This window comes from Wasmannia auropunctata, unplaced genomic scaffold (assembly GCF_000956235.1).
Source record: "Wasmannia auropunctata unplaced genomic scaffold, wasmannia.A_1.0 LD336026.1, whole genome shotgun sequence".
NCBI classification, from domain to species: Eukaryota; Metazoa; Arthropoda; class Insecta; order Hymenoptera; family Formicidae; genus Wasmannia; species Wasmannia auropunctata.
In genome coordinates this window covers 1,260,081-1,283,559 of record NW_012026864.1, presented here as the reverse complement: position 1 = coordinate 1,283,559, position 23,479 = coordinate 1,260,081, and the positions used below count along the sequence as shown (strand labels likewise).

The window sequence follows — 23,479 nt, the reverse complement described above, 5'->3', positions numbered from 1 at the left end:
CATGGAACACGGAAACAATTGATACACATTTTTTGTAATTTTCTTTTATAATTGCTTAAATCTATAAGAAATACATAAAAAATATACAGACTTAACATTTAAGAATTATATGGAGGAAAGAATATATAGACCTAACGAAGAGATTTGGTACTCTTTGCTTATAGATTTGCGTCCTATTTTACATAATTACGTATCGTAACGCAATAAAAATTACATATAAATAAAGAGCTTCGCAAAGTGGGTTTTTTTAAAATAAAAAACCGCAGTGTCAATCAATGTACAAGTGAGATTTAAAAAAATACCTAACTTAAATTACATATTTTATGCGTTAAATTATGCATCAAACAGTCGTAAAATTTTGTAATTTTGAAAATTGTCTCTAAGAAATTTATAGTAAAAATTCAATATTTTATTTATATCGGGCGTATAGAGCGTATAGAGCATTATATAACGTAATATATTTGGTATTAATATGCCTTTGGATTGTAATTATCAAGTATCTTAATTATTTATTATAAGTAAATTGATGGCAAAGACGAGAAATTGACAAATTATTCGCTAAACTGATCAAAAGGAAGAAAAAATTTATCGATAATTTTAATTCGTTTCGATTTCACGAATGTATTAATTTATCAATTAATATAAGCAATCGCCTAATACATAGTTCAACCACTGCCATCAACTGTCATATTAATGAATTCTATGTAGATACACATTTATTGTACTTGTACAATAAATCGTGACGCGTCTCTCGCGTATTTTCACTATGGAGGTAGATATTTGATAATGCAATGAGAGCTCAGACAGCTGGTGTATTAACGTGAGTGTGGGGAACTTGGACGGAGTGGAACGACGCTGGATGCGAGGCGGGCAGTGACAACAAGTGTCCGCGTTCCATTTCATTCACTTCTTGCTGCTCCGTTCCTCCTATAGAGCCGGTCGAACGTGCCAGGCTATTACGCTGTCTGCACATGTACGGCGTCTCTCCAGGTGAAGGAGTCTCACGACCCTGTATTACATAAGTTATTGTCTATAAATCGTATTAAATCTACAAATCTTATCAGGAAGGTTAATGGATAAAATAGAACTCGAGAGAAATCAATTTTACGATACAGGCGATGTTTGTCGTAACGTATGTGTTAATAAATACATGGAGCAATTCTCTTTTATCTTATAACTCAAACAAAATAAAAGTAGGTTTTTTTTACGTATAATTTTAATTGCACATCGACTGATCATATTGATATACTATAATTTGGTTTCGAATTTAGATAAATAATTTGAATTCGAATGTAAAACGAGACTAGTTAATTCTTCTAAACAATTCAAGTCGATTTAAGCTTTACCATGTAAAACGCATTTTTTTTCTTTCACAAACATATAACTGTACTTTCAAATAGATGAAGTACAGAATTTAGGTTCCCAGACGTAGTAGAACTATAGTCGTCGCGATCTATAGTGACAGTTGATTCTGATTTTATGGCTTCTAAGCATCGTTCGAGGTACTTTGATTTAAGGGACGCAGATGGAGGATCTATATTTCTTTCCGTGATATACTAAGGAACCGAAGAATATGAACGATGAATGATGCAAGAACACGCGAAACTAATGACGCGGCACCACTTACTTGTTTGGAAGGACCACAGCACGTCGCATGATTGCACGGCTTATCAGTCTTTGGACAATCCAACACGCAATCTTCCGTGGGAGTCTCTTTAATTTCGCTATTAGAATGATACTAGAATGACAGAAAAATGTGTTTTAATACATCAGAAGTATCTGGCAGCGAGAAAAGGTATCCTACATTAAAGCCAATCGTAAGCTGTGATTGAAACGCCGTTCATCCGTGAAACGTCGCGAACACTTACTTTACGCATCATTAACTCTAGACAAAAGATCGTGCATCAAATTCGCATTAAACTTACGCGTGACTCATGGACTAGACTTTTTAATAACTTACAATCTTCCGAAGCGTAAAAAGTCTTAAAACGTATTTTAACAAAAAAATCTATTGCTCGAAGTAACAAATTCTCACTTAGTTTCCTTTTTTTTTTTGCACAAACTTTTTATCGTAATGTTTTTATAACTAAATTCTTAATGTTTTTTTGTTATTTTTTTGCGTACGCACGTAGGCTTTTATAATGCTATATATCTGCTTACGTCAATAAATTCTGGTTGAATAGTCGTCGAGTGTATACCCTCGTTATGGAAAAACTCCTTAACCTGCTCGGCAATTTTCATATATTCCGAAAGATTTCTACATCTTATATGCGCGCTAGCTATAATACGATCACCCGCCAATTGCCATACGTGGAACTCGTGTACAGCTAACACACCGTCTACGTTCTCCAGCAAACGTTGCTGTATAGCATCGACCTGAATAATGCATGCAAATTAGATATGTATAATGTGTAAAACGTAAATACATATATCATGTAGTTTATAAACGTCTCGTTATATACTACATTATACAAGTCAATAAAATGTGTTACTTGAATGTGTGTTGGCACAGTCTGCAACAGAATTAAAGCTGATTCCTGAAGTAGTGGCCACACCGAGCGCAGGATAAGAATGACTAATAAAAGCGACAGTGCAGGATCAATGTAGAATCTATGTAAAAAGAAAAATCAACATATTTTAAATTAACACGTTCAATTCTTCGGTATCAATATAGAATAGACGCGGGCGTATAAGTACAATTACCTATACTGCCACTCTGTCAGCCACACAATTAAGGCGGACACAATTACAATGACGGACCCCAACGCGTCGGAAAGTACATGAAGAAACACCCCTCGCATGTTCATCTGACTTGCATCGTGCGAATGGCCATGCGCCCGTTTCACTTGGGGTGTCGACGGTCTGTAAGCTTCGTCGTTCTCATTGTCGTCCGTGCCCACCAAAGTGCTTAGTCTATTATGACTTCGAGATATACCATGCGAGTGACCATGAGCACTTCCATGTTCTACAATAATTGCACTTATAAATATCTACCGATAAAATAGATTAATTTTATCTTACACTATATAAGATATAGGATGTTATAATCGATTAATTAAAAGAGAAAAATATTAGCTTATTTCTTGCCAAGTGTTATAACTGTAAAATATACTGGATATATACATATCCATAATATATACATATAAAATTAATGTTTTATAAAACGCAATGAAATGACAAAATTTTTCCTCTAGCATCAATTTTCATTCACTCGAGTAATTCAATATTCTCCAAATACTCGGATACAGCGAGTTTAAGATCAATAAGGCCAATAAGATAATGGAGTAGATATTGACACCTTTTCCCGTTAGTAAATTTTTAACATTTGTATAGCTCGGGCATTTTTCTCTTTGCAATCTTGAGATATAAATTTATTGCAACAACTTTATAAGGATTTTTATTTCCGTCTTATGTTTGCAGAAGCTTTTTTATTTCAAATCTTGCTGCGTTAATACGTTCGCTATAACCAAGTGGACATTTAATAATCAATTTCTCTTTATCTTGAGCCAAGTCAAAATCTTTTGAGTACCAATAATAAGATAATATCACGACGTAGTTGAACAAAGAACCTTATATGTGAACAGCAATTTAATTGTACAATATTGTTTTTCCATTATCATAATTAAGATTTCAAGATATACGATTAGACATAAAGGATAATAATTAAGATATAAAATATATGGAAAAATATTTTGCAAAAATTATCTAACAGAAAGAAAAAGTAATAATAAAAATTGCTGTACAAGTGCATATTCTGTGCATTTTAAATATTAATACATAGATATTTATTATATTGCCTGTGTTTTTTTTCACACTTCTAGCAAACAAGACAAGTTTAGATTACTTTAAAAAAAACAAGGACAAATGTCTGTTACAAAATAAGTGTCGTATTTTATCTCAAACGTTATCAAACAAACAAATAAAGCTAGAGTCGCATAACGCACAGGTGGATACTCACCATGAAACAAGCATAAACCTATCACATTCACCAGCAAACCAAGTGCCCCGACTCCGACGAGTAGCTTGGCCTCGTGTATCTCTTCCACCTCGATAAATCTCTTACACGCCTCCACGGTAATACTAAAACACAAAGCGACCAAGAACACGGCGTTCACCAAGGCACCCAACACCTCGGCTCTGGCCCAGCCGAACGTGTTCTTGGACCATTTCTTCGGCGACATCTGCAACATCAAAATGTGCTTGTAAACAATCGATATACCGATATCAATACAAGGATATTGTACAGTAAAATTTTGAAATATTTCCAATAAAATTGAAAACCGACACTGCAGACAGCTTACCTTTACCGAGAGAAACGCCACCACTAAAGCGGCTACGTCTGACAACATATGAAAACTATCTGCTATTAAAGCCATTGAGTTGGTCACGTAACCAACTACGATTTCGACTAAAAAAAATAAAGCTGTCAGCCATAACATTGTCAAAAGACGACATTTCTTTCCCGTGTAACGACCCATGGTATCTCCGCAGACCTGAAAAAAAAAAATCGGAAACGTAAGCAAGTTTATGACAAGGCGCGTGGAGCACGTCCTGTGCACGTTGTTGCCTCAGGATAATATCTGAAGCTCTCTCCTCCCTCCCTCTCTCTCTCCGCAAGAAGAATATTTCTAATAATATGCATTTATTTTTATAACCGCCTGAATCTGCAGCCACTCAAGTGCGAGGGGAAAAAAAATACGTGTTACATCGGACAATTTATCACAATGCAAAAGAACAAAATACAAAGTTAAAGGAAGGTGTAATCGTTCTCGTCGCGGATATACATCGCAATGTCAAATACCGAACTGGCTGACGCAGACGAGGACGTGACGTCGGTTGCGGAAATTCGCTCCTCCTCCGGGAAGGGACACGGTACTCGAGATATCGAAAATTGCGACGGAAAATTGCTCCTGTTTATCGCGGGACGTGAGAAAAATCTAATGAATTCCGAACGTGCACTCTCTCCGTTTTTTTCTCTCCCTACCGTGGCCTTTGTTTGTTTATCAGGAACACGCGAATATTCAGAGCGGATTATCCGAGGAGGGCGAGGAAGCGACGTTTCTCTCGCGGCGGCAGGTCGACAGACCGAGGCAGGCCGCGTCTCTTCTTACTCGACGCTCGGGAGACGATCGAGGACGACGAGATAGTATCGCGCGCGCTACGCAACACGTGCCGCGCCAAGTCGTTACGCGTGGAAACAATTTTTCCTTATATCCATTTGCCATGAGTTCGGCAACGTCTGGGGGGATGGTCAGGGGGAAAGGGAGACGGAAAAACACGAATATGAATCATACGGCGGAACGGCGAGAAAGGTACACACCGTGATTCATTCGCGCGGGGAGAGAATCATCGCGAATCGAGGGGGGGACCTTGAGGGGGGACGCGCCGCGACGGAATCGGCGAGAGACAGCCGGCTCTGGGCCGGGATAAAAATCTTCTCGATTATTCTCTCTGTCACTCGCGGCTATCAAAACGGGCTCGGCGATAATGGAAGAGCGCTGACGTTGCCGACGTGATCGTGTCGGTCGTTCCTGGTCATCTCGACACCCGAATATCCGGACGTTTCAGTTCGTATAACGCGTTTAATTTACAATTTACGCGATCCTTCGGCGTTTTGCAGATGTACACATAGCGAAGCATACTCCGTATATATGAAGTTTATACATGTGAACACCCATGTTACAATATTTTTATCGAACAGAGAGAATAAGTCGATAACATCAACGATTTCCGATTGTCTCCCACTGGCCCCGTTTGACGCTCCGCTGAAAAATTCATTCGGGATCGCTGTGGGTCAGCGGTGTCACATCCAGCGTCCCCGGGAGCAAAAAAAATCGCCAAAAAAAAGGGGCGGAGGGGGAAAAAAAGGACAGGCACGCTTGCCGCACTCACCTGCGAGGGGGAGAGGGAATTCGTCGTCGCGTTCCGTGTTTAAGTTTCGCCGTCTCGCCTTCGCGTTCGCCACCACCGATCCGCAGTCAAGTGACCCTAATTGAACACGGCGCGTGAAGAACGTCTCTGGACATGTTCCGTCGCGCGATCACGCGTACGCGCGGAGCGCATCGCTGGCAGGTACAGACAAGGCACACGACATGAACTCGCGGGGCACCGTGACCGTAGCGCCCATGGCCCAACTGATCCCTCCTTCCTTCCCCTTCGCACGGCACGGCTGACGGCACGCACGCACGCACGCCGCGGGGACGAACGAGAGGCAGACGAAGACGCTGACGGACGGTGCTGACCTGCGTTCGTAAAACTTCCACGAAGAGCGCGTCGTCGCGCCAGGCGGGGGCTGGGTTTCTCACGCATGCGCGGTGTCAGTGGAGGACAATTACGAAAAGTAATTCGTCGATTGCCCGCGGAGAATTGTGCAAAAATTCTTTTAATTTAAGAAAATAGTTAATTAATAAAAAACAAAATATTAAGATCGAAATGACTTCGAACCCTCGCCTGTCCTGGTCTCTTCCAGTGTTGTTCTAATACAGCTGAAAGGAACAAAATTACTCTTATGCATTGTAGTCTCATTCACAACTTTTTCTTGTTCATTTTTTTATCCATAAGTTTTCTCCGTTAATCTTAATTAATACTATGTATTCTATGCGTACCTTGTTTTACCTATTAATCCTATCTTTATTGCATTAAGCTCATGCCTTAATTACTACAGTAATCTGTCAACAGAGAATCGAGAAGAATCCATTTAATAACTATATTAAAAAAATTCTAATCGACGTTTGCCAGCAAACTGCCATCACATTTTGTTAGTTATAGATTAGATCGCATGCTTTGCAAAATCTGTCTACGACAGATGGCTGCTCGGACTTGCGATAAATTCCGTCTCGCAAATATAAATAATATTTTCGAATCTGTAATTGTCATATGTAATCTTGAAATGTAAAAAGTAATAGTTGGTGTATATATATGAAGTTCTTAAAATTAATATATTTATAATTATTGCTTTCAGATTGTCAAGAACATTGCCATGCGTTTCGAAAATAGTAAGATTATAAATTCGTAGGAAGCAATATTATGCATATAGCGAGAGTTGTATCTTTATTATTTCAAATATTTGTAGCACAGGCACAATACGTTCAACTTGTCGCTTCCGAACAAATTCGGAACCGACAATCATCATCAATCGGTCTAAATCGTCAGACATATGTAAATACCACATATTTCGTAACGACGCGAGGTGTCCGGAGAACGTTTCACTTTCGAACGCAAAGTCTACGTGTGAAAACATAATATCCTCCTCTTCTTTTTTTTTTTAATCTTCTCCGATACGCAATTCCGCAGCGGTTTCGGCGGTATATTCGCGCGATTTCTTACATATAAAAAAAATTTACAAATAAAATGTACAGCTGAAGACCGGAAGAGGCGTGTAAGCGTACAAAAATCGGATACCTAAGCAACGTAAGTACATATTAAAGCTACAAAAAAATTTGTGTTTTTTTGGAAAATTAAGCGGAACGTTATGTATGGTAGACGTTTAACTCGGCAGTGGTAGAATTTGTTTGTTGTCGATATGACGGAGTTTTCAAGAGACTTATATAAATTTTTTATATTTTTCTTGCAGAAGATTGAGACCGCGTGATTCTTGACAAATTAGTTATTATTCAGAAATATTAATTAAAAACTAAAGGAAAGTAACTTTTAAGATGCTGATAAATGCACTCAAATATGGAATTGAATAAACTTAATTTCAAAACTTTAACTATATCAAGATTAGATAATCAACATAAAATATAAAACGCATACACGGGCGTACATATAATGAAAGACACAAATATTACATACTTACATAAAATTATAAAATTTATAATACAAAAATCGATCTTTATATTCATATTTTTTGATTTACTCTTCATGATTTTTAAAAATCAACCTGGGACTTCGATACCTATGTTTGTATTCAAAATCTAACTGTCCTTGAAGCATCATTTTTCACATATTTAATAAATAAAATAATGGAGTAAATATGTTTCAATAAGTCTAAAAAGTTCAATTAAAGAGATATTTAAATGTACTTTCTAAATTTATAAATATAATATAAGAAATAAATTCTTTTCATATATAAAAAAGAGATGTGACACTTCAATTTTTTCTTCTCTATTCTTTTTACATTTATTGAGATCGATGTAAACGGGTCCATGTTTACACGTTAGTATATGTACATTAAACGTTTGAATATTTCCTTCTAGAAACAAAATTCGAAGTTACCATCCATAGGATGGGATAAGTTTGTTACAAATTTCACATTAGAGTAAAAAAGTATTAGCACCGCTTCCTAAAAAACAATCTATCGGAATATCTCTCGGAATTCCATGAACATAAAAAATTATACTTATGATTACAATATCGACCTACTTAATTCACTCTATAAATGCTTTACTTTTTTCACGAAAAATGGCAGGATAAGAGAAACGAAGTTTCTTAATACAAATGTTTAAACACGCTTAATTTTACGTTACGTATATTGAATTTCGACAAAGAATGATATTCTCCAAATACAGTACTTATTGTTATAAGTAACATCACGATGGAGGAATATACTAAAACTGCAATAAAAAAAAAACATTTTTGCTCGATAGAAATTAAAAAAATAAAAATTTCTATTCTTATTTCAAATATCAATGAAAGAAAATGTCACGTGTTTCCGTATCACGCGAATGCAAAAATAAAATGCAACATTTCGAAACTCTCACTCGCGCATTTTCGTTGCTGCAGGATTTGTTACTTACTGATATACTTTTCGTAAAGATGTAAAAATAAATCTTTGTGTGTGTACTTTATAATAGATGAAGTATAACTTTTTTCTTTACAGTATTTGGCGTTTCAGTTCGGAGAGTAATTTAAATGTGCACTCTCGTAAAAGTGATTATAGCTCGAAATGTAATTTTGCATTTGAGATGCAATTTCTGTTTTCTCTTTTCTCGTAGGGTATTTCGTCTAGCTCTATGGTACCACTGCCGGGTTAAGGATGAACAGGGTCCAGAGTACCATACATTTGAATTTCTTACAAAGTCACATTTATTATTCTCGATTTCAGCTATTTCAGCCGTCGTCGATAATACGAATGTAGTAATTCTATATACAATCTACCGAAATAAACGCAATAATCGGTAGTAATAGCAATAGCGTCTTTCAAATCTCTTCGAAACTCCTTCTCCCATCTCTTTTTTTACTTTCACCTCGTTGATATATTTTTCTTTTTTTAATAAGTGCGCTGAAAAATCGGTATAAATGTAAACCTACGAAAAGGAGTAATATTTTTTTACCGCAATAATCGTCAATTGTAGCTTAGACAAAATTTGGAAGAACTGTAACGCCGTTTTTTTATTCTTCTTCTTTACGTTTCCCTACTTTCTACTATTGCCAACACTATTTTATATATCTGGTAGTTTTTTTTTTTTTAAGAAAATCGAACGGATACTCGTTTAAATATAATTATATCACGAGTATGAGGTCGATTGATGTCACAGTTTACAGCTCGAGCACCATATTTGGCTAATGTCAATAATAATTAAAAGCAAATTGAACAAATAAAATTTCGACAAGTCTATAAAAATCGCTACCACCCCCCCTCACATATTCTCTTTCTCTCTCTCTCTCTCTCACTCTCTGTCTCTTGATTTGCTATCATTTACTACGTTGCGACATTGTCGATAAACTTCGATTGATATTAAATACGATCTAACGCTAATCACTTACGTCTAAATCACTACAATCGGGTATTATTAACGATGAGCGTTCAGTTTTAGTTTTTTCTCTAGCTGCATCTCGCGATGTTGGCTACTATGGCACTTGACTAATACTGACGCGCTTGTTTTTTTTTTTAAACCCCTCTAAAAACTTCTATACCTTACACGCTATCATCACGTCTAACAATAAATTTAACTCGAACAACGGTTCCCTAGTTTTATTCTATCAATATTCTCAACTGTCCTAGCGACCAACATCGTGTTCGAAAACAGCAGTTAAAAGTTTCGTTTATACAAAGTGCTACAGGTCTTCCACAATTTTTCTAAGATAAGTAATAATTACTTCGTAAATAGTTTTGCTAACCAGCGACCGTCCGCCCTACTTGGCTTGGGCTGGGATCGGGGAGACGCAGGGCGGCGGTATGGTATCTTTCCTTATTTTTTTTTCCCTTTTGATTGGTATCGATCTAAATCTAGTATTTGGACGAAGTGCGAGGATGGGTCGTGCGTGCTTTTGCTTCCTAAATCGAGCGTGCGCAAGTTCTTATAATCTTTTTTTTTTTCTTTAAACTTGTAGCCGTAAGCTTTACTTTCTTGTTTCCTTGACCAGAATTACGATTTATCTTCGTTATTAATTAATTTATTCGATACGTATATTCTCAGAAAAGAAGGAGAAAAGAATATTCTTATTGCGTGTGTGTGTGTGTGTGTGTGTGTGTGTGTGTGTGTGTGCGCGCGCGCGCGCGCGCGCGTGTGTGTGGAAAAAGAACTGGTGGCGGAAATCATGGAGCAGCCCTGAGAGAGAGCGAACAACGCATCTGGGAGTAGTGCATGTGCGCCAGTGTATCTAGTGTGTGGGTGTGTGTTTCCTTATGTGTGTATGTATGTATCCGTGTATCCGCACATGAATCTCATGAGAATGAATGTTTCACTCAACGTGTAAATTGCGAATTTACTTATAATTTACTCATTTAACGTTTGCTTTAACCTCAAGTCTTAAGAGCCGTGTGACGCGATTCCGCGCACCCGTGCCTCGAGTTTGTATACAAGTGACAACCTTCTACGCTGAATATCGACACTTCTGCAACAGAACCAATGGATTCCCAGTGAGACACGTATTTCGTTTCGCACAGCGAATGCACGTACAGTCGTGAACATATCGGTTGCTCTTCTTTCCATAGGTTTTTAGTATATATTTAATATATATATGTATAATATATATTTTATCGATAACTAATATTTTGCAAATGCGAACCACGATGGTGTTACTATCATTAGCTTAGGAACAGAATACACCAATCGTGGTTCGCATTTGTAAAATTTAATGCGTTTTGAAACCTATTAAAAAAGTGTCGCAACCGATACAACTGTGTACGTCCGTGCGAAATTTTACAAAAAAAAAAACTCTTACCATCAGGTAATTCATATAGTTTCCTAGGAAGAGAGGTGAAATAGGGATGCCGTAACGCCTCCTCCGCACCTATCCGTTGATCGGGATTCAGCTGCAGGAGCGACGACGCCATACTGTCGCCCTCGGCGATATCGTAGAGCCGGGGAAACGAGAGTCCCAGTTTCCGCGGCGGATAAAATATCAGTCTATGCGCCTTATACCCGGGCAGATGCGTGACACCCGGCCAAGTGTCCTCGGTGGGTGTGCCGAGCACTTTAAATATCTTATCGAGCTGGTCGTACGTACAGCGTACACCTGGGAATGTCGGTTCGCCGGTTAACATTTCCACAAATATGCAACCCACTCCCCACATGTCGAGCGAGGTGGAGTACTCTGTGGAACCTAAAAGAACGTCGGGCGGTCTGTACCACAGGGTCACGACTTCGTGTGAGTATGTATGCGATGGCACGGATTTTGCCCTCGCCAGCCCAAAGTCTGCCAGTTTAAGTTCTCCTATTTCGCTGATTAATAAATTCTGTGGCTTCACATCTCTGTGCAGTACCCTCCTAAAAAGCATAACAGCAGGAAATCAATCAATAATCGCGCTCATCGGATTGAACGAAGGCGTGGAATATCGGCCGCATTTACACGCATGTACAAATTTGTTTAATTACCTGCGATGACAGTATGCCAGTCCTCTCAACAGTTGAAAAAGGAACAACTTAACGTTACGCGGATCCAGCCCTCCGTTCCCGCTTCCGTACCTCTCCATGTATTGCGACAGATCGGTGTGAACGTATTCAAACACGAAGGTGAGCGTCTCGCGGGTATGAATGATATCGTGTAAAGTCACGATATTGCTATGTTTCAACTCTTTAAGGAGACTTGCCTCGCGAATGGCAGTAAACGGAGCTCCTTCCTCCTCTTGCAGTCTAATTTCTTTAAGAGCCACCACTTGATTAGTGAGATGGCTGTAGCCTTTGAACACTGTGGCATATGATCCCTCTCCCAACTGCTCCAATTTTATATAAGCTTCGGATTTACCGAACGGCGAATCTCCCTGCCGAGACAAAATCGAGATTAATGTACAGTGTCTTGCCGGAAAAAAAATGAATACACAAATGGATATACACACGTAAGTGTATATAGTATTACCCCAAAAGCGGAGAATCTTTTAGTTCTTCTAGGTGGATCCGGACCAAGGAAAACTTCAGATTTGGGCCGCGGTGGACGTCGGGGCCGCAGAATTACCCTAGCCTCCTCCCGTATATCCTCATCGAGAAGCTTCGAATCGCTAGAGACCGAAAGCTGCCGATGCACTCTCTCGTGATCGCCCACACCTGTCCATTCTATGACAGTCCAATTTCCGAAAACATTCTTAAAATAACAGTAATAGAAATATATAAAGTCCTAGCTTTGATAAAATTAAGGGGTGTAATGTAGTCTCTATTTTGCATAAATTATATTTAACATGTACATATACTCGTGTTTTTTATGCATTGAAATAATATGCGTAGAGAGCTACGCTCTCTTACATATAAATGATCTCAACTGTGCACATTTAATATGCAGAAAAATCAAAACGCGATATAAATTAATCATTAAAAAAAATGTCTAGCAATATTTTTTAAATGTTTTTACTAGTAAAATGTGTTACGAATAACTGTATTCTTATATATGAGAATCAAATAACGTTATAAAGTATGTCTACATCAATTAGATTTATATTTTACGCTAAAGGATATAAATTAAATTTTTTTATTTTGTCTCTTCAAGAAATATGTAAGTATAATTACGATCATTATGGTTACTAAATCAAATTACATCTAGAAAATGTTATCAAACCTATAAATATTAATGTGTTTCTAGAAAAAGCTCACCATAACGACGATCTTTGTCCGCAGGTATGTTGCCATTTGGCTCCAAGCGGTCTAGGAACTCCTCAGAATAACCATTATATGGCAATTGACCTCTCGTTGTTGCATCATCAGCCTCTTCTTTTGATATAGCTGTAATAAAATAAATAATATTGAAATGTGTGATATTTATACAATTATTACATTCAGTTAACCGAGAATTCATGATTCAATTGCATCAAGCTATTTCACATTCAGTATTACGAAATTTTTAATTTTATAACAACATCGATAATCAAATTTATAAAACATGTTGTTTAATTGCAGTTTGCAAAAATAATTATTTGCCTGGCGTATATCGATAACATATTTATTAATATTAAAAGAGCATTGAATTATTTATTGAATTACTTATTAATATTAAAAGAGCATTAAAGGACAATAAAGTTAATTATTTAAATCTTTGCGAGTATCATTTTATTTTATTAATGCAAAATTACTTATATAAAAAAAAAATACTTACAAAGCCGTCCAAAGCTGTGACTAAGGCGCTTTTTTAATTTTTGTACTCTACTGAGAGCACCGCCTTTCTTCTCCCGCATTGTCACAGGCCCTGCACAACAAACGTAATTGAGTTTAAACAACCACAATTTGATACACCGAGTGTAAGTTGAGATAGCATGACATCATAACAGAAGGCCAAGAACATCAGAGTAATTTAGATATAACAGATCATTACATTTACGATGACATCATACGCTGTGTTATGCCAGTGCTCCTTAATAATGACGATATAGAGGTATACATATGCATCGCATTCCTCTCAAATGACAATGCGGAGGAACTTCGGTATCACCAAAAATTACGAGGTGACGACAAATAATTACGATAAAGACACGTACGTGATTACATCACGCAAATGTTGCGAAAACAAATTTTCTACTTTTTTCTTTAAGTGAATAATCTACATCGTTATAGACAATATAGATAAAGCAAGAGCTTTCTCGTTACAAGTGTCAAAAGTGTAACGACAACTTAATTGATGACACGAGGTGAAGACTTGTGAGCACAGTTTCGTTGCCGAGCCAAAGTGATTCAATGTAACTCCGAGTTCCGCGAACGCAGATGACTCATCCAATCCAGTGGAAGATAATGGATTTTTACAAAGGTGAAAGCACGTATGTATTCCTTAACGTTGTGCACTTTCCAAGTGTGCCAGCGTATCAATCCGCTGGGCGTACCGGCCAGCTATCATTTTTTTTCCTTGGAGCGAGCCAGCATAACAAAGCGAACTCTCATCACACGGGGGGGCCGCCGCACACTCACCGACGCGATAAAAACTTTGAAATCGCCGTATGTATACGGGCACATGACACGCCATTCAGTCACACGTACGTGCACGCGCACAAGTGCCTACGGCGCGCACCACACACACACACACGCACGCGCACACACACATACACATACGTTCTCTCTCTCTCTCTCTGCGTACCCAGGTATGCAGTGTGTAGTTACAGCGCAGGGGGGAGTTCAACGAACTAATATGCATTAGTTTTCACACACGTCGAATAATCGGTCAGAGATCTCCGGATCGAGAGATGCTCGAGCGTCTCCGGACAAAGCGTGGGCTTTACTTCTTCGCGCTCACACAAAAGGTCGCATTGTACTCTCGACGCGATCGTCGAGCGCGAGGACGACGTTGATCCCCCCAATCCCGCGATCGAAATCGATAAGCGCGCGAGCGTACGTTCCTTCCCCGGGGGGAGGGGGGGGGGAAGGGGGAGTATATGTACCCAGGCGACGTCTAAGCGCCGGCTATAAGAAAAAACCGTTCAGCTCCTCACGTCCGAGAGTCGCATACTGGAGTCGCTCCGTCTGTCGTCCCCCTTCTGCCGTCGGGAAGCGAGATACTGTACAGGCACACATACATACAAGGGACGTGCGTGCGCGCATAGAGAGAGAGAGGGAGAGAGAAGGTAGAAAACTGAGAGAAAAAGAGAGAGAGAGAGGGAGAAAATAAAAATAATAATTCTCGCCCTCTTAGTTTCCAATTCTCTTCTCTCCCTTTTTCCCTGTCTCTCTCTCTCTCTATCTTTCTCTCTACTCCTCTCCGGTTGCCACTGTCGACCGTCGCTATTCCGTTCTTCTGCACGATCCTGGAACGGAACTCCCTTTACCTCTCTCTCATTCATGGTCTCCTCTCTCTCTCTCTCCCTCTCGCGCCACCACACACACACACACACACACACGCACTCCCGCTCTATCTGCATCCTTCTCTCACCGTTCACACGCGCACACAAAAGCGGGCCGAAAGCCGATAGGAAAACGGCGAGCGCCGGAACGTCGGGCGCTCGCACGGGACGCGAAAGGATACGCGCCGCGGGCCTCGTCCGCGTCCCCGACTTACCCTCTTTGCTCTTGGAGGCGGTCGAACCCTTGTCCTGACAATACATGATTACTCATTCGCTCGCACGCGCGGGACACATCACATATGGGCGGTGACGCACTCGGCTGCGTGTGTGTGTACGCGCCACCGCCGCCGCCGCCACCACCACCTCCACCGTCGCCGTCGCCGCTGCTGCTGCTGCTGCTGCTGCTGCTGCTGCTGCCGTTGTCGCCGCCGCCGCTGTGTGTTTTTCTCTCGGCCGATGCTCCTGTGCGACGGATCCCGGGCGCCGTGGCTCCCCACTGGCGAGCAACTCCCTCACGTCACTCGTGCGGTCGTCCCGTGCCTCGGTGAAGCGCGCGCGGACCACGTCGCGTCGCCTCGCGCCATGAAAACGCCTCCGCGCGCGATCCGGCCCGGTGTACGACACCGGGACGACGAAGACGACGTCGTCGACCGACGACGATGAGATCCCGCCGCCGCACGTTGACGGCGCGCGCCACCGCGAGGATATTACCACCGCGAGATTTGCCACCACCGAGAGAGATAAAAAGAGAGAGAGATCGCCTCTACGGTCCACGAGAGGGGCAAGGTTCACGTCGGAGCACTCCCACACACACACACACATACACACGCACGCTCTCTCTTTCTCTCTCTTCTTTTTTTCTGTATTTCTTCTCTCTCCCACGGGAGATCACCGACGGTGTGCTCGGTGCTCAACCCTCCCGCTATGCTAACCCCTCGCCGACGGTGGGTGCTTCGCGCACGCCACCACTACCTCTGGCAGCAAATCATCTGCGATCGGGGCCGACCCGGTCGGAAGCCTGCTGTGGCCCTATCTCGCTCGTCGACGCGGATACTGCCCACCACCTCGCGCACCGCACGACACGAAAGTCGCGAGCCACCAGCAGCCGCCGAGTACGACCGAGCGAGACGCGCGCGCGCGCCAGGAAACCTAGAACGGCGAACCCCGCGGCCCGCGCCGTTGTGCGCCTTGTGGCAAGTCGTCCGAAACGTCCGGAACGCGTGCGCATACTCCAATCGCGGCTGGGGAAAAGTAACTAGACTCGATAACGAGCGCGCGCGCGCGCGCGCGCTTTGGACAATTTCAATTGTTTCCCTTTTGTTTCTTATTTTATTGTTATTCAACGGGTCGTTGGCTCATCGCGACTATCAAACTGTGTACTGAATACTGATGCGCCGCATATCTCGCTCCGTTTTCGTTGAATTTTATGTAACGAAGCACGATACGTCAAGTGTCGATTATTGCTCCGAAATTTTTTTCATTCAGATAATAGATATATATATTTTTTTAATTCAATTTCCTTTCTGGGATAAAAAAAAAAGAATTAACGAATCACATTTTTGGACAATTCGGCTGATTGATCAATGCAATTCGCTAATCTTCCCTCCGTTCGAGCAATTTCTAACATATTGTAAACGCAAGCAAGTAGGTTTCAGTCTTTTCTTATTGTCAGCAGTAACCGCTTTCTGCTCCAAAACTTAAGATTACTCCGGACTTTGATATCTCTCTTTCTCTCTCTCTCTCTCTCTCGTGTGTGTGTGTGTGTGTGTGTGTGTATGTGGAGTCCACACAGGGCACGCGCACTCCGTATGGACGCACCTGCATCTCTATCGAAAAACTATCGATGTCGAAAGGCTCTCGATATCGAGAGTGTCAATCGAGAGTAGCGGGGTATCGATACCCGTCCGCCGCCGCCGCCGCCGCCGGCGCGGCGCGGCGGCTCCACCGCCTGGGCCATGTTCTCGCGCGTCGTCGCACGTGTAAGTGTGCGCTGTCGCCTGGTTGTGAGTCAGCAAAACGGGAAGGGAGTCGTCGGCGATAATCTGCTCTCGCGACGACTGCTACGAGCGAGTACCGTCGGCCACGGTGGGCACCAGGGCGCGCGTTACTCCGGGAAAACGTGTGAGATTGCGAGCGAGCCAGCGACGAGCGGAGCGACGATGTCGGGCGACGAGAAGCCGTTTCGCCGTCTGCCGTTGTGCGTGCGTCCCTATCACTACGACATCTCGTTGACGCCGCATCTCACCGCCTTCACCTTCGACGGCACGGAGAACGTGCATCTCAATGTAAGTACCGTCGTCGTCGTCGTCGTCGGCCGCCGCGATCTCTTCCCCCCTCGCCCCGCCTCGCCCCCGTCCGTCCGCGGAGTGAGAAAAGGAGTCGAAAGGTAGACGGAGAACAAAGCGGCCGCTAGCCATATGGGAAACATAACCAAGAAACGCCCCCGCCCTCCCCCCTGCCTTCCCCGCCGCCGGTTCTACCGGTGGATGTTTGAATAGCATTTGGATTCGAGTTTGATTGGCAAACATCAAGGCGAGACCGCCTCCCCCCGTTAATCTCTTAATTGCCGGCAATCGCCCGGGGTTTTAATCCCTTCGGCAATTTGCCTCGTTAATTCCTCCGGCAGCGCGGGGTTTGACTTCTGATTGCACTCGCGGAGATGCGTTATCTATTATTTTTTTCCACTCCTTGATGGTACTCGATTGCTTATCTCTCCAACGATCGCTTATCACACACACACAGACACACACATACACACACGCACGCACACATACACATACACACACAATTGCGAATTCTCTCTTCACTGATTACCCTATTTTTTCCCTCTTTTTCTGGCTTGCAGGTGGACACGCCAACGGACACCATTGTGCTGAATTCTTTGGAGATTAAAATAAAAAGCGCGACCTTTCACGGAAATGACGGCAAGACCATTGCCGCCAAGAATATCGAATTGTCAGCGTCCCAGGAGACGGCCATGCTGGTGTTTCCCGAGGCTCTGCCGTCTGGCAAAAGCGGATACCTGAATATAGAATTCGTGGGCGAGATCAATGACAAGATGAAGGGCTTTTACAGGAGCAAATATGTCGGGTAGGCGTATACAGCTCGCAATTTTGCAATATTAATATGAGAAAGAAAATTACAAGGTTATCCTATGTCCGGCTGTCTGAATTAGGAAACGGAACGGTCTCTTTGACACAATGCGTTTCAATCATCTGTTTGTTAATTTTAGCACCTGAAAACTTATGTAAACGCGAAAATGGATAAAGCGAAGACAGTGTTTAAACTATAATATTTATTGTGTATCTTTCGAAGGCAAGACGGTAACTGCGCCGTAACATATTTGTGTCCCACGTCGGCACGGAAGTTTTTCCCATGTTGGGACGAACCGTCTCTCAAAGCGACCTTTGACATACGTCTCACAATTCCGTCTCAGACAACCCTCGTCGGATTATCGAACATGGTGAGCGCATCCCTGTTACAATGTGGGAATTTTTTTATGATTTCAGAGAGAACGGTACCGTTGAACACGCGGCGGTAACCCAGTTTGAGCCGACAGATGCTAGACGTTGCTTCCCATGCTGGGACGAGCCAGCGCTCAAAGCCACATTTGACATTACGCTGAAATTACCGATCGGTCTTACGGCACTTTCCAACATGGTAAGCAGCGCCCGGCATCTGCGATGTTATTGCTATTATTATTTGCTTCTCTCCCTTTGTTTTCTTTCGCTTCCTATCTTCTTATTTAGATTTGAAGTAGATGTGTATATAATTTTCTTTTGTTTCTTATGTTTTTTTTTTTAATATTTAACGTATATGTGCACACATATGTAATGCTTTAAATTATAACATTTTTTATATCGACTGTTATCTCTTATGTGTAACATTTAGTACCAACGTATATATGTATATACATCTCGTCTGTTTTGATTTTCAGCCTGTAAAAAGCAAAGTTACAAACGGCAACTGCGAGACATTGACTTTTGAAAGAACGCCTATTATGTCAACGTACTTAGTGGCCGTAGTAGTAGGCGCTTTCGATTACATAGAGGACATGTCTAGTGACGGTGTGTTAGTTCGAGTTTACGTGCCTAAGGGCAAGAAGAAGCAGGGCCAGTTCGCCCTGGAAGTGGCCACCAAGGTGCTGCCTTACTACAAGACTTACTTCGGCATCGCGTATCCCCTGCCGAAGATCGATCTCATAGCGATCGCCGACTTTTCGTCCGGCGCTATGGAAAACTGGGGACTGGTCACGTATCGCGAGACCTGCTTGCTCGTGGACCCGCAGAACACGTCGGCGGTGCGCAAACAGTGGATCGCGTTGATAGTGGCGCACGAGCTGGCGCACCAATGGTTCGGCAATCTCGTGACGATGGAATGGTGGACGCATCTGTGGCTGAACGAGGGCTACGCGTCATTCGTCGAGTTCCTCTGCGTCGCGCATCTGTTCCCGGAGTACGACATCTGGACGCAATTCGTGACTGACACGTACATCCGTGCGCTGGAGCTGGACGCCCTGAAGAACAGTCATCCGATCGAGGTGCCGGTCGGCCATCCGTCGGAGATCGACGAGATCTTCGACGACATATCGTATCACAAGGGCGCCTCTGTGATCCGTATGTTGCACGCGTACATAGGCGACGACGATTTTAGGAAGGGTATGAATCTGTATCTAGAGAGACACAGCTACGCCAACGCGGAGACCGAGGATCTCTGGACCGCGCTGGAGGAGGCCAGTAACAAGGCTGTGCGCAAGGTGATGTCGTCGTGGACCAAGAGACAGGGTTTCCCCGTTGTCAAGGTCGACTATCGTCAAGAAGGCGACAACAGGATCTTGTCGTTGTCTCAGGAGAGATTCCTGGCCGACGGATCGGTGGACAGTCAGGCGGATAACGCGTGGCTCATACCGATAAGCGTGAGCTCGTCGCAAGATCCGAGCAAAACGATATTCGATGGCATATTAGACGCGAAAACTAAGGAATTTGTGATCCAAAACGTTCCCGAGGGCACATGGCTGAAGATCAACCCTGGTACGATTGGCTTCTACCGAACTCGCTACAGTCAGCCCGCTCTGTCGCTTCTGTTGCCGGCGATTAAGGACCACACGTTACCTCCTCTGGACAGATTAGGCTTGCTGGACGACCTCTTCGCGATGGTACAGGCGGGTTATGCGTCCACGGTGGAAGTGCTCGAGTTGATGCAGGCGTTTATGCACGAGGACAACTACACCGTGTGGTCCACTATAGTGAATATCCTAAGTAAAATCGGCATTCTCATTTCGCACTTAGACTTCGAGGATTCTCTCAAAGCGTTCGGGCGTAATCTGTTCCGCGACATTAACGCCAGATTAGGCTGGGACCCCAAGCCGAACGAGAGTCATTTAAATACGTTACTCAGGTCCCTCGTGTTAGGCCGGATGGCGGCGTTAAACGATCAGGATACCATCGAGGAAGCGAAGAGGAGATTCGAGCTGCACGTAAACGGCACGACGCCGCTCGCCGCTGATCTGCGCAGTCCAGTTTACCGTGCTGTGCTCTCCGTGGGTGACGTCAATACCTATATGACTATACTGAACCTGTACAAAGAGACCGACCTTCAAGAGGAGAAGGAGCGAATTTTGCGGGCGCTCGGCGCGACCAAAGACGAGGACCTGCTGAGAAAGGTCCTGGACTTCGCCATGAGCGAGGAGGTCCGTGCTCAAGACACAGTATTCGCGATCATGTCCGTGGGTCTGTCGTACAAGGGACGTCTCATGGCGTGGAATTTCTTCAAGGAGAAATGGAAGACCCTGTTGGACCGTTACGAGGGCGGCTTCCTGCTGGCACGGCTGGTGAAGTTCACCACGGAGAACTTCGTCACCGAGGAACAAGCCAAAGATGTAGAGAGCTTCTTCGAGAGCCACCCGACTCCGGGCACCGAGAGAACGGTGCAGCAGTGCGTGGAGTCCATTAGATTGAACGCCGCATGGCTCAGCCGGGAAAAAGACTCCATCAAAAAATACCTGACCACCCAAGTCTAGTAAAGACAGTTTCTCATCTCTTCTCCGTTACCTTAATAGGACATTGGCATATAATTCGAGATCGCGTGCAAACCTTAAATGGGGCTTTGTCATGCGAACAATCTTATGGTACTGCTTGATATTGTGAAAGGACGTTAATTAAGTACGGTGTCTAATTAATTAGGTACCTACGTCTCTTGCGTATGAGATAAAATGCATAAATAATCCGATACAAATCACGTGTATGCACGCTTGGCGAAAAAAAAAAAAACTAATTTGTTTAATACCGACTAGAAATTTCACACACCGAGTGAGGGAAACAAATGGGGAAAAAATACAGTTTTGTATACACTGTTATTATACCTCATTGACGAGTCATCTGAGCATTTCTTTACAGTGTTTTAATTGTATTGTTTAATTCTGGTACTGTCATTAGGTTCCATCATTTAGCGTCTGTTTATACAGAAACAAATAGAATAATCACTTCGATATCTGTCATGTATTAAATGAGAAGTTAAAAAACTGAAAAATATTATATGATAAACTTTTTACTTTCAGTGACATATCGCAGCAATATTTAAAGCAGAATTTATTTAAAACATGATTTATATATACATAGATATAATTTAGCTAAAGCCAGTTGAAAAATTTATTGCCTTTGTATTGTTGTACATGTCATGTATTACATGAGCCATTTGCAAGATGTATGCTCTCGATATATAAATGAACTCGATATGAAAATGTACCAGCAATATTCATGTAAAAGAACTACATTCTATATAACATCTTTTTTTCTAATGAGAGAGCTAGTTTCGTTTGTCAAAATAAACACAGGTTAAATTCGAGATTTTTATTTATTTAACCGACGTGACTTAATTATTTCATGGAATGGAATCCGATTAAAAAATAAAAGAAACAATTGTATCGTGAAATCTAAATTAGATAATTGTATTGCATGTCTAAATTAAGTATCGTAATCTAAATGGAGCATTCATAAAGAAGTTTTAAACTTGATGCAAAGGTTGTCTACAGGAGATTCAATTTTTTTTAAATGTCGCAAATATGTTAGAAAGATTTTCATACGTCGCGGGACCGTTTTAAAACCTTTTTAAGTCCCTTGGATATTTTTCAGATATTTCTCGGAGTTTTGTATTTAGATCGTTATGTTATCTCCCTAATACAACGGAGAATTGAAAAGTACTGCTCAACTGTCAATGACATTTCATAACGATCGCACGAGCTTTATAATTCTATACAGAACTTATTAGTGTGTAACTCCATAATATGTACAAATTATAGTCTATAATATATAGACGGTTGTTTATTTCAAGTATTAAATGTTAAATGCAGCGTGTGTGCCATGATTACCTCAAACATTAATTAATTTATATATATATATATATATTTGTATCAACTCCCTTATATTCATAATAGAGAAAATAGCTGGCGTCGATTTTTCTTCTCGATATAATTCTTTGCTCATAACTATAAATTTTTTAATTTTTTCGTATTTTCTGTCATGTATTAATTAATTGCGAATATTCGGCTTGCTCAAAATTCATTAAAGTTCTGAAATTGTATCGAGAACGTGTAGCTAACGGAAAAAGAGACGATATTAAATATATTTTTTGTGCAGGTGTAAAATCAAACTTTGACAATATAAATGTAAATGTGTTAAAGACGTCTTATATCTCGATTGTAGACATGCGTGCTGTTTGGATTCCACCAAAATGAAATTGCTTCAAGGAATAAAACATGAAAGTGGACGTTTCTCATCCTTGATGTCGTAACATTTTTCATGTCGACCGTCATATAGAACGCAGTCCCCCGCGTTTGATGGTCGCACGTGCCGAGACAAGGAAGGAAGATGGCCCTGGTGTGAGTCAGCTTTCATTTCCATTATCAGCGGACTGGCTGGCAATCAGCCGGCAGTTGTTACCCGAGTGTAGCCCGCTACCCTCGCGTCGGAAGAGAGATTCTCACCCTCAATCCGTCTGTCTTATTATAAATATCTGAAATGGCTCAAAATTGGAGCAAAGAGTACCTACTTTGATATTTTTTATTTGATGTACACGGCACAGTTATTTTAATGATAAATTTAAATTAATATGAGTCGAACATTTATGATATCGATCAATCTACAGATTCCAATGTCTGAAATCGAACGTTAACGCTATCCTTTGTGACGATGGAGTACAAATACGATATACACGATACGAAAATTTTGTCGCTTTGATTCCTTTCAATTGTACTAGATTATTGGCATAGCAATGTTTCTCTTTCTCAGCTAGTGAAATAATTAATCTCGAGTGTCGCGCGTTTATATTGACCTTATTTTCTTAAAT

General features: G+C 41.7%; 3 protein-coding genes across 13 annotated transcripts; 1 reads left to right on the top strand and 2 right to left on the bottom strand.

Annotated features, from left to right (window-relative positions):
- Window positions 1–28: 28 nt before the first annotated feature.
- LOC105452718 (zinc transporter 1) lies at window positions 29–5,983 on the bottom strand. 5 transcript variants are annotated; one of them, XM_011694087.1, is made up of 9 exons: window positions 5,893–5,983; window positions 4,302–4,493; window positions 3,959–4,181; window positions 2,704–2,965; window positions 2,493–2,610; window positions 2,161–2,376; window positions 1,628–1,738; window positions 1,391–1,556; window positions 920–1,009 (listed from the first exon to the last, which is right to left on the bottom strand). In XM_011694087.1, the coding sequence occupies exons 2-9, from the start codon at window positions 4,476–4,478 to the stop codon at window positions 1,002–1,004; spliced, it is 1,281 nt and encodes a 426-aa protein (XP_011692389.1). In that variant the 5' UTR covers window positions 4,479–4,493; window positions 5,893–5,983; the 3' UTR covers window positions 920–1,001. The 5 variants fall into 5 exon arrangements, with proteins under 5 accessions (XP_011692385.1, XP_011692386.1, XP_011692387.1 ...); XM_011694083.1 differs by lacking the exon at window positions 1,391–1,556 and having other exon boundaries at window positions 29–1,009; XM_011694084.1 differs by lacking the exons at window positions 1,391–1,556; window positions 5,893–5,983 and adding an exon at window positions 4,985–5,648 and having other exon boundaries at window positions 29–1,009.
- A 4,655-nt stretch (window positions 5,984–10,638) lies between these two features.
- On the bottom strand, window positions 10,639–15,451 carry LOC105452716 (cyclin-dependent kinase 14). Of its 6 annotated transcripts, none has more exons than XM_011694077.1 (7): window positions 15,352–15,451; window positions 13,468–13,557; window positions 12,969–13,097; window positions 12,244–12,437; window positions 11,763–12,148; window positions 11,110–11,654; window positions 10,639–10,779 (listed from the first exon to the last, which is right to left on the bottom strand). In XM_011694077.1, the coding sequence occupies exons 1-7, from the start codon at window positions 15,395–15,397 to the stop codon at window positions 10,688–10,690; spliced, it is 1,482 nt and encodes a 493-aa protein (XP_011692379.1). In that variant the 5' UTR covers window positions 15,398–15,451; the 3' UTR covers window positions 10,639–10,687. The 6 variants fall into 6 exon arrangements, with proteins under 6 accessions (XP_011692379.1, XP_011692382.1, XP_011692380.1 ...); XM_011694080.1 differs by lacking the exon at window positions 15,352–15,451 and adding an exon at window positions 14,738–14,860; XM_011694078.1 differs by lacking the exon at window positions 15,352–15,451 and adding an exon at window positions 14,437–14,728.
- Window positions 15,452–17,087: 1,636 nt separating this feature from the next.
- LOC105452714 (puromycin-sensitive aminopeptidase) lies at window positions 17,088–21,979 on the top strand. Of its 2 annotated transcripts, none has more exons than XM_011694073.1 (4): window positions 17,088–17,421; window positions 17,982–18,226; window positions 18,646–18,796; window positions 19,074–21,979. In XM_011694073.1, exons 1-4 carry the CDS (start codon window positions 17,092–17,094, stop codon window positions 21,153–21,155), a joined length of 2,808 nt encoding a protein of 935 aa, XP_011692375.1. In that variant the 5' UTR covers window positions 17,088–17,091; the 3' UTR covers window positions 21,156–21,979. The 2 variants fall into 2 exon arrangements, with proteins under 2 accessions (XP_011692375.1, XP_011692376.1); XM_011694074.1 differs by lacking the exon at window positions 18,646–18,796 and adding an exon at window positions 18,452–18,599.
- The last annotated feature ends 1,500 nt before the right edge of the window (window positions 21,980–23,479 follow it).